The sequence below is a fragment of the Carlito syrichta genome, unplaced genomic scaffold (genome assembly GCF_000164805.1).
Source record: "Carlito syrichta isolate Samal-C Ts95f unplaced genomic scaffold, Tarsius_syrichta-2.0.1 Scaffold45653, whole genome shotgun sequence".
Classification (NCBI taxonomy): domain Eukaryota; kingdom Metazoa; phylum Chordata; class Mammalia; order Primates; family Tarsiidae; genus Carlito; species Carlito syrichta.
In genome coordinates this window covers 50,667-61,873 of record NW_006989749.1, presented here as the reverse complement: position 1 = coordinate 61,873, position 11,207 = coordinate 50,667, and the positions used below count along the sequence as shown (strand labels likewise).

Below are 11,207 nucleotides of genomic sequence, written 5' to 3'. Positions count from 1 at the left end.
CCACCCACCTCAGCCTCCCAAAGGCACGGGATTACAGGCTGAGCCACCGAGCCCGGCTGAAATTTGTTTTTTAATGTCAACCCTTTGTATGCTCAAAACACAGTTTTGAAGGAATGGCCACCCTCAATATTCCTGACAGTTTCTTCAGAGTTAGTTAAGTACTCAGTTCTATGGATGATTGATGGCAGTTTATTGATGAGGGTCTTCATTTTGAGGGGATTATTTGACCAACTTGTCTAATCCTATACCACCAAAAAAACAAACACAAGATATTCGCTTTTATCATGTTATCCTTCATCACAAGTTCCAAAAGACAGTGACTCTCAGTATTTTGTTTAAGACTGTGGACCATTTATCCCGACACATTCAAACTTTATCCAGAACATACCCTGACAGGCTGAGCCTAAGCCATCTGTCTAGTCTGAGCACCTGTTCCTTTCCAAGAGTTTTACTCAATATGTAAATTGTCATCTGAATTACATTTTGCATTTTAGAAAAGGTAGTCTGGAAACATTAAGGATTATACATTATAATGCAAGGCTATAGGCAGTTTGAAACGGGGCTGACCACAAAGCAAATAAATCATATTTATTGTCATTCATTCCATTAAACAAGACAAATACTTGTTATTCTAAAAGGACCTCTTCTGATGAAAACTTAGTACATGAAATATTACAGTATGATTCTTGGTTGAACTCTGTGTAGTTTAAGAACGTGAGCTCCATATTCTTATAAAACATTCAACACATTTTCTTCTTCATGGACACTGTTTTCTTGAAAGAAAAATTTACATAACCTAGCATTATCTTTTGACTTTGCCCAGGGAGAAACTTGGGGTTAAATTTACCACTCAATTTTAGAATCTGTTAGTGTTACTATGGATTTTTTATTTTTTTCAAAAACTAGTTATAACTGTCCTGTTTTACAACTGGTAAGTCATTTCAAATGCTTTTTTGAAGGGTCTAATATAAATCATAATTGCAAATGACTAGCCCTGATTAAAGCATAAACAGATGTCTGACTAACGTGCTAACTACCTTTCTCTAATATACATTCATCCTAAAGGACAATAAAGCCTCATGGTCATGATTGTCAATATAAAGTATTCACAGATGTCAGATTGCTAGAATCTAATAACCTGCCTTTGAAGATGAACTCACTCTCACACACTCATACACACACACACCCTACACACAGCTGTTGTAGAAATAATTGTTGTACAATTCATTAAGTACTTTCCCTAAATTCATCCAAAAAGATGACCAAGATTTTGAAGACTGCCTTGTTTCTCATTTAGTTAAAACGTCAAACAAAAAAACAAACCCTAAAAAAGACAACTTACAATGACTTAAAGACTCCTATATAAATAGCTACCTCAATGTAGAACAAATTTGGAGGAATTTGTCAAATACAGCTGAGTTCCACTCAGCTCAAATTAGATGAGTCTCTTGACTACAAAGCTTGTTTTTTTTAACATATGGGCTTCTGCAGGACTTGATAAGATTTGCTGAGCACCATAGTAATCTTTTAAGATATGAATCAAAAACATGGTCCTATAGTTAAAAAAAAAACAACCCCAAAGTAGTTTTAGGAGAACAGAAGCATCTCAACCACTAACATAAGCAAATTTCTATTATAAGCAAAATTACCACCCAGGAAATCCTTTAACAGTTCAGCAACCAATAAACAGAAAATATTCTTAAAAATCTGCTATCTCTGTTTATTCCTTTGGCTCCTTCAACTGTAGTTAAAATATATGGAAAATAATTGGTTGCCAGAATGCTTTTGATTACATGATAAGCTTCTTGTAAAAGAATACTGGCCTTAGCTGAGTACAGAGAACTTGGACCAGATGCACAGTAGGTATTTCTATTACCTTGGCCATGGACTTCTCCTGAGTAGTGCCTAACAACTGGCAAATTTCAATAAGATTTTACAGCCTAGCTTAATAACGATGACCAATACAATCAGTTCTCCTGGAATCAATACAAGAAAGACAACAAGAATTAAAGAAGTACAAAGACATAGGTCTAAAGCTGCCACATTCACCCAGTAAATTAAAACAGCCCTTGCTATTCTATACTGAACACACTGCAAATACTAATGTTATACTGAAGTGCATATCATCAGATGAATATTGTATATAACTGTCTTTCATATTTATATATGTGCTACTAAACCCCCAAAAGGTTAGACTTATGAGAGCATAATTAAAAAGCACATTCCTCATCACTTTTTAAAAGCAGGCTTTTCTATGAAAGTAATTTTTTTTCCTAGTTCCTAAAATAGGCATCAGATTTTCAAACAGAAGAAAACAGCTTCAGCCAAAGAGCCACATGTTAGGTGTTGAGACTAGTCTACACAAACTAAGTTAGTAAACTGAATAAATTAACTAAGTAAATAAATTAAGAGTGCACATTCAGAACAGAATTATAGCTTTTGGTCAGCAGCATGTGAACCAAAGGCAAAAATCTGCCAAGATTAAGGCAGTGCTGTTTTGTATACAGTACAATGTGTTTTCTTCCCCCCACCCACTTAGTTCAATAGCATTCACTTTGATATTATTTAAAATACATTGCCAAACTAGAATATAAGCTTCCTAATAATAAAAAAAATAGATGTCATAGAAAGTTCCTTTTGTTTTAGAGTCGTCCTTATACCAATTACAGTATTTTCTCTTTGCATTCACACATCCTGTGTGAGAGATTACTGCAAAAATCATCTGACTTGGGTCACGAGCATGATGACTGCTAGGGTGACAGCCGCTGGAAGGAATTACTTTCTTCTTCCGCTGGAGTCAATTTAAGCGTTGGCAGTTTCCGAGGAGGAAGCTGAGGGCTTTGGCGAAGATTGTCATCCATCTGTAGAAAGTACAAAAGATACATCTGACTAATGCAATGGCACCACTTATGTGGACTGTGGCCTCCCAATCCAAACTATAGCCCAGAAGAGCACAGAGCCATATGTTTCTGGAGTTTTTCTTGCAAATAATCTCTCAAGAATTCTAAATGTCATACCTCAAATACCAGCTAACTTAGTATCTAAAAAAGCAATGTGGCTCATCCTTGTTACCTTCACAAGATTATAGTAATTCTACAAAATAAATATTCTGTTGAACTCACCCATAGCATGACTTAGTTGAAGAGGTCCTCTAGCAGTGTAAAATACTTCTGTTACACTAAGTTCTATATTTACAAAGTATGTTCATGTTACTACCTCATTCAATATTACCAACACACTATAGAGAGAAGGCAGACAGAGAAGCGACACGAGGTTAAGAAAGGTTAAAGCTGGTATAAGAGCTGAAACTTGGACCCATGTCTTCTTATTGCAGCACTATTATTGTGCCTCTTTGCCTCAATGAAAGTGGCCTATACTCTACTCAAAAAGACAATCTTTTTTAAGCTAAGAATACATAGATCAAAGGAAGGTACGAGAAGAGGCAGAAAGAAGGATGGATTTTTTAAACCAGGAGTCCCCAGTCTCTGGGACATGGACTGGTGCCAGTCTGTGGCCTGATAGGAACCAGGTCACAGAGCAGGAGGTGAGTGGCAGGCCAGGGAACAAAGCTTAATCTGCATTTACAGCTACTCCCCATCGCTAGCATTACTACCTGAGCTCCGCCTCCCATCAGACTAGCACTGAAACCCTGCTTCTATTTCCAACATCCTATCTTTGTGATGCAGAGTTTTCTGCAGTGACAGCAACAAAAATTACAGAGTAATTTGGATTACAGTGTAGACTGGACATAAGCAACACCCTTTGGGTGTCACTGCCTCCTATCACCCCCAGATGGGACTATCTAGTTGCAGGAAAACATGCCCAGGGCTTCCACTGGTTTTGTATTATGATGAGTTGTATAATTATTTCATTATACATCACAATGTAATAATAGAAATAAAGTGTACAATAAATGTAATGCACTTGAAACCTGAAACCATCCTTCCACGCCCATCCATGGAAAAATTGTCTTCCATGAAACCAGTCCCTGATGCCAAAATAGGTTGGGAACAACTGTTTTAAACCTAATCCAGAGGTCTTCCAAATGCTAGATCAGTTGTAAACCTAACTTAAAGAAATAAACTAATACGAAGCATACTAAGAACATATCCAAGAAGTTCAGATTTACTCCAAAGAGAAGCACATCAGAAACCCTGAACACACCAGGACAGGGATTATTTACAACTGAGTCAGATCTTAGAAAACTATCTTTAATCAGAATACACCACAAACCAAGTGCAAGATTCAGGTTCTTGTGTTGAGTTCATGGCTGGCTTAACTTCATACAAGACCTGCAGGTAGCTACCATCAAAAACAAAATTGTATGCTATTTCCCACTTGATAGGCAGGCTTTTTTCAAGTTTTGCATATGTGCAAAACATTTGAAACTCTCTCTAATCTCCTAAAGATGCTTGTATAAAGAACAGAGGAAATGTTTCAGTAGAGGTAAACAGGATTTGTAGGGTACTAAGTTCCTCAGTCATAACTCTTTTTTCAAGCTCTCGATTTTCTGTTCAATTTGTGAACAATGGTGGCAAATAGGATTTGATACTCTTTGTCTTGTAGCAAACAGTGACCCACACAATCTCCACTGATGAGCAGGCATGACTGAGTAGGGGTGGAAGTGGGGACACATCTGACGGAAACAGGTCGGGAACTTTACAGAATGATGAACCTGAGATGGAAGAATACAAAGTGGTCTATACAAGGCCTCTTTGTTTCACCATCTGCACATGCAAGTATTTTATAGTTCCTTTTCCATATCTGTCATGAATTTGCCATATACAGAAAATAGAAACTGTATTAGATAGCCTTCACCTAGCAAACAGGTGACCTTTCCTTTATCCACACTTAACACTGAATATATTTCCTCTCACGATTTATTGGACAGCTAGGAATTGAGGCAGACTAGGCTTTAACTAAGCTCACCAATATTTCAACAGTCATGAACTCTTACAGTTTTACCACCCAGTTTTACTCACTTCACAAATTATAACACATGACATACTACGAAAAGACCAGAAGGTCATCCCAGAGAATGGCAGTGCCAAGCCTGACTACTAGTATGACCGGAATGACTCCTGATCTCATTCATGAGCTAGGCTGACTGCTGAGCAGAAAAACCACAGAGTTCTAACCACAGAGTTCATACTAGAGTCCTATGACTAGAGGTCACAGTCCCTTTCCATTTTTTGCCAGCTGAATGACCTTGGGCAGGTGAACATAAGCTACTCTCAAAGCTTCAGTATCTTCATCTGTAAATGGGTGGCCTCCTCCCTACACAGAGCTGTTGTGAGGTTTAAATGAGATAACGCACAGAAAGCTCACAGAGCATAGCGCCAGACCTCAAAAACTGTCAGCCAGTATCATTAGGCCTCATTGCCCCATTAATTGGTAAAATAATGAAGTATTATTCAAATGTATCAGAAAAAAAGCAAGCTTATCAGATACTTGGGAAAAAATGTGCAACCTCCTGTATTTCTCCAATTAGAATCACCTTTGAACAACAATTTCTATTGTTGGTTCTCTCCCTTATCCAGTTCCCCAACATTTTTCTCGTGACCCTAAAGTGGCAAAATATCTACACTGGTGAAACTATAGACTACATTGAGAACAGAGAGCAAGGGGAAGGAGAAAAAATAAAACAGTTCATGTGGAAGAAAGAAAAAGAGATCATGGTACTGTTATTAGAAAGGATGAGCCAGGTGCTCATAAGGTCAAAAAAGTCAACCTTCGGAGACACAGGGAAGCAAGCAAGAAATGTTTTTGTTGTGTTTGTTTTTTAAAGCCAATCATTTGGGTTTCTTAATTTAAATATAAACTATGTGGTAAAAGTAAACCCAATACCATTATCTGATCTTTTCACCAAAGTAATTTAGCCACTATTGGCCTCAAAATAGTATGCTACATATAGCTTTAGTAAAAGTATAAACAGTTTTCTGAAAAGTAAAGTCTTGAAAAAATGAGAAAGGTAAAGTTAATGTATTACCCAAATTACAATATTAGCTGCAGAAAATAAAATACTAAACTACTATAAAATGATTGAAGTAAACTTGACCTTTTCAATCAAGTTGGACTCCTTATTTACAAGTTGTGTGAGTTTCTGCAGATTTGCATCTACTGTTTCTTGTCCAGCTGGAGAGAGGCCTAAGAAGCCAAGACAGAAATCAGAGAAAGATAGGAAATTCTGAAAGTGTTTAAAGCTGTTTAGATTGAAAAAAATTTGAGTCCACCCACCCTCTCAAGTTCCCCATCCTACCCAAAAAAGCAAACAGAAAAAATCATTCTGGGTTCAAAGGCAAAGTTAAGAGAGACAGTAATGCTCCAAAACCAAACCCTGACAAAAGAACTGAAATGTGTCCAGTAGGCAGATGCTGTTGACCAAGTGTTATGCCGCTAATTAGTAAAAGCATAGTAGCTCTCACTTCCTTCTCAAATTTAAGCTATACCTTTTCCCCACCTATTTCAGAAAGGTTTTTGGTCAAAACTATTTGGATGACTTTCTGGGGGAGTGACTCCTACAGAGCTGCCCACCAAACCTCCAAATGTAGGACTTAAACAATACAGATTCCTGGGATCTATCCCTAAGAGATTCTAATTTAATAAATCTGGAATAAGACTCAAAATTTTTCATGTCACGTAGTCAAGTTTGCTAACAACTGCTCCAAAGTAACAAGGCTGAATGTTAATTTTATGACTCCCAAACTAACCTGTATGTACAAAACACAAAACCCACCATAAAGAAACTAAAACTGTCCACTTAAGCCAGCTATCTTTAGAGCTTCTGTTTCTTAAAGGACAACTGCAGTCAAATCTTCCAACAAAAACACAGTGTCCCAAACACGAGCACAAGGCCACACTCTCAGCATAGTACGTCCTAGGTGACAGGTGGCCTCTATTACTACACTGCCAGAATGATGCAACCAGTTTTCAAGGAGTGGAATCAATGGAGTGTACCTCATCAAAACCAATCTGCTCTGAATTTCTGTTCATGTAGGAAATTGCTAGAAGCATTGGGTAAGAATCATTTAAGGTAACTGCCCATTTGTATTAGGACAAATACTATTTTTCAGCTGGGACTTAATACCTGTGATTTTAGTCTTTTAGAAGAAAATGACCCACTTCAAAGAGGCAAGAAGAAAGATAAAAATCCAGAGGAACAGATAAAAGGCAAATATCAATTTCTCCATTTAAATAAAAATTAACACATGGGAACAAAAATGAAGGTGGAAAAAATGCAACTTATTAAAGTGCTTAAACCAGTATTTCAAGATAATACACAAACTTTTAAGATTAAAGTAGGTAATGGATTTTGCTGATACATCCATGGGAGATTATGCAAACAAACATTAGCTGAAGAAAGCTGGCTTACCTCCAAGACTAAGCCTAAAATAACTGTTTAGGATGTCATCACAAAAGCGACACAGGTTAGAAAGCTGTTTCAGATGTTTTTGTAGCTGAATTTTAGGAAACTGTACTTTATAAAGAGGTGCAAGAAAACCAAAAACATAGGCATCCAAGGTAGAAGGCCTAGAAATAAATTGAGGATATTTTTAAAGCACATAATAAAAAATGAACTTGGGATTGCATTTAAAATTTTTTTTCAAATACATTCGTAAATTCTGAAGTATATAATGTAATCTCTTGAAAGTAAACTTGACCTTTTCTAACAACTTAGTTTACAAATATAATGCAACTAGAGTTTTGCTCATTAAACAATTTATTTAATAATCTAATAATTCATTTTATTTAGAAAAAAACGAAGATAAGAATTATAGATTCTTACTCCCAAATGTCAATAACTAGAGGAAGAGAAGAAGCAATTCTGGATGTTTTAAATTCACAAATGCAGCATATTAAGTCAATGTTAGACTACCACTGATAGTAAAAAAGTTTCCTATAAAAAAACCCATTAAATCTTTTACATGAAAAATTTATCTTTTGGGGGGCTAAGAGGACTTGCTTTAAATAATTGCTCACTAAATATATAGAAAGCATCAAAATTATTTTTAAGGGAAATGTACTCACGTATCTCCAAAGAAAAACTGAGATGTTCCCAATCTGTTTGACAGAAGATTTAGGCACTCCTTGGCATCTTTGTATATCTAATAAGGATGAAATTATATCTAAAAAGCAGGAAAGATGCTCTAAAATGACTTTTGAGGTAGGCATCTCTAGGGCAGTTCTTTTCCGCTCTCTTGCTCTTTCCCTCTAGAACCTTTGCTTGGAAAGTGATCCAGACCATACCTGTGCTTCCACTTCTCGGAGGTGGTAGAGTGGGGGCTGTCCTCTGGTCAGGAGAATCCTGTTCAATGCTCCCTTAGACATTCTTCCAGGTAGAATCAAACTCAAGGGAAAAGGAATTCGTGAAGCAAACCATGGCTTTGTCACAGTAAAGTAATTGTCAGTCTCAACCCAGAATGTGTGAAGCTGCAAAGGGAGAGGAAAAAAATACTACAAGTATGTTCTTTTATAAAAATAAATATTACTCCATCGATGCAAGAGTTTTTCATAAATATCTATGCATAAAGTGACTGTACAGTTTTCTAGTCAGAATGATTCAAGATAAAATGGTATTATTTTAAAGGGGTGAGTTTTGTTGATTGCTATATCCCAAACACCCAGAACAAAACCTGGCACATAGCAGGTGCTCAATAAATATCTGTTGAATAAATGAATGAGTTCACCCAGCTCTATACATGGAACAAAAAGATCTACCTCTCACAAAGAATTTCCAAAATGACATTACTGTTCTCTTTGCTGTTTCACATACTAGTTAAAAGTTTAACAGAATCCAGTTTCACAGTAATATGAAAGAATTGAGATTAACATATAAGTGAAATTTCTTTTCTTTAGCCCTTTTCATTGCTTTTCTTCTAAATAGAATAGGTACATTTTCACCTAGGTCACTGAAACACTGTAATAGTTAAGAACACGCACCACTGCAGGGAGAAGCTTCTCTTCCAGGAGGGCGATGTAAGCCAATGTATCTGCCCCTTGTTTTGCTGAGAGTTCATAATCAGCATTATATTTCTATTAAAAATATAAAATCAAAGGAACTCAGAAGCCAAAGAGCATCCAAAGACAGTGACGCTAATTAAATTAAAATTCCTATTTATACTCATAAATGGCAAACATAAAATTAAAAATGGGGGAAAAGAGAAATACAAACCCAGTGAAAACTGCTGCTTAATGTACATAAGGTTCTTAGCATAACACCATGCACACAATAAAGATAATGTTAGTTATGTATTTTTATTAGCTACTATTGTTTCAATGCTTGTTAATGACCTAGTTCAGTGCATGGCATGTAGCACAAACTTAACTCATTCACGACCGCTGATGTGAAAATTATGTCATTCCAAATCCGTTCCTGGTTGCCGTTGCTGTGAATTTATGTCATTCCAAATTCTGCTTCTGGTTGCCACTGACGTGAATTTATCTCATCATGGAAGACTGTCTTTTTGTTTACAGTCCGAATAAAAATACAAAGTACAGAATGATAGTCAGAGTGGTGTTTGAAGCAAATACTGGATATGTTTGCAACTTTCAGCTATACTGTGAAAAAGGTGACAATTTAGAAAATACCATTTCACTTGTGCTTAACGACAGAAGTTTGCAGCAACCAGCTTCAGATTTTTCTTATTTTCACCGGTTCTCAGTATTAGGAAAGAGAAAAATTTGCTGGTCGCGAATGTGTTAATAAGTAAAAGAGACTATCGTTTTTAACAAGAGAGAAACAGTTTTGGTTGGTTGAGCTTTTCTCCATTAAAAAAAACAACTTTCCAATTTAGAAAAATTCCAAATTTTATTGACACATTTTGAAAAAGTGCAGTATTGGCAAAAACCAATGATAACTTGTATTTACATAAATCTTTACATGTTTACACATTTGGATACACTATATGCATTCTGTTAAAACATTTAGACACATTATTTCATAAAGCTGCTACCATCAGATAAATGTTTTTTAAAAATAGACAATGGCCAGTTGGTAGGAACACAGGAGGTAATACCCAGCCCAAAATGTGCAGCTACTGTGTGACTAAATTGACAATCCTATCAATAAGTGCAATAGCGAAAATGGCTAAATCGAATCTACTTACAGATAAATTTCAATAAAAATCAGGCAAAGTGCATGAAAACATAAACTGACTATAACTTACCATACGACTTTCAAATAACAGTAAAATACATGTTTTACAGTAGTGATTCTCAAAACTATTTTTTAAACCAAATCCCAAGTATCTCCAATTGTCTAATAAGATGGCAAAAAAAAAAAAAAAAAAAAGAATTCTGAACAAGAAAACAAAAAACCCTCAAGACTTTACAATGTATGTATATATATACATATACATACACATATATGTATATGTATAAAAACATGCAGGGATCAACAATTTACTTCTTTAAAAGGAACCACCCACCTGTTTTCTCAAAAAGTTTAGTATTTTTGCTGGCTGAGAAACAATGTTGTCTTCAGTTGTCAAAATTGGCACATCGCCTATAATTAAAAAACAAACAAACAAACAAAACAAAAAAACAGTCTACATACAAGCTAACACTGTGATTACCTCTAAAGAGTATCCAACGCACTAAAAACTACACCAATTGCTCAACTGGAAGGGCAAAATGAGTAAGCTTGTCTTAGTTTTTGTTTTTTTGCAGTTTCACAAGGAGCAGTTTTAAAGACTACTTTCACCTCTCATACTTTCCACTGATTTGGCACTCGGAGGTGTTACTCAGAACGATCAAACCATAAGCAGCAGACTGCCAAGGTCGGGGAAGAAACTAAACCTGAAAGTACTCTTTAGCTATATTAAGTGGTAGCTTTAAACGGAAAAAGAGAAGAACGTAAAAGAGGGCAGAAAGGGGTGTCTGAAGGCTCACACTGTACCTCTAGAACCTCTCCAGGTGCCATCTATGACGATGACTTTCAAGGGTGCCCCAGAAAACTTGGCGTAAGCCTGAAACAGAGTTTGCAATAAAACATTTTAGGCCGAGTGCACAGCGCTCGGTGCAGCAGAGCAGTACGCTGTCGCGGCCGGGCCTCGAAGACAGAAGGCGCCGGGACAGGCTGCCCCCAAACCCCCAGCCCCGCGCGACCTCAGGACACGGGCGCCCCCGCATCAGGCCTTGTCACCGCCAGCCCAGCTAGGCCGACCACAGCGGCGCCCGCGGAGACGTCTGCACTCCGGGGGCTCGCG

General features: G+C 36.8%; 1 protein-coding gene across 2 annotated transcripts in view; it reads right to left on the bottom strand.

Annotated features, from left to right (window-relative positions):
• Positions 1-1,667: 1,667 nt before the first annotated feature.
• The window catches only part of MTX3 (metaxin 3), a 9,875-nt gene continuing 335 nt past the window's right edge, over positions 1,668-11,207 (bottom strand). Inside the window, exons 2-9 of one of the 2 annotated variants that reach the window (XM_021707421.1) lie at positions 10,898-10,967; positions 10,428-10,504; positions 8,941-9,033; positions 8,248-8,430; positions 8,029-8,105; positions 7,373-7,530; positions 6,059-6,147; positions 2,435-2,861 (exon numbers count right to left, since the gene is read on the bottom strand). In XM_021707421.1, coding sequence (XP_021563096.1) covers positions 2,751-2,861; positions 6,059-6,147; positions 7,373-7,530; positions 8,029-8,105; positions 8,248-8,430; positions 8,941-9,033; positions 10,428-10,504; positions 10,898-10,967 — 858 coding nt within the window. In that variant the 3' untranslated portion in view covers positions 2,435-2,750. Of the gene's footprint in view, positions 2,862-6,058; positions 6,148-7,372; positions 7,531-8,028; positions 8,106-8,247; positions 8,431-8,940; positions 9,034-10,427; positions 10,505-10,897; positions 10,968-11,207 lie in introns of both variants that reach the window. The other variant, XM_008048347.2, reaches the window with a different exon arrangement.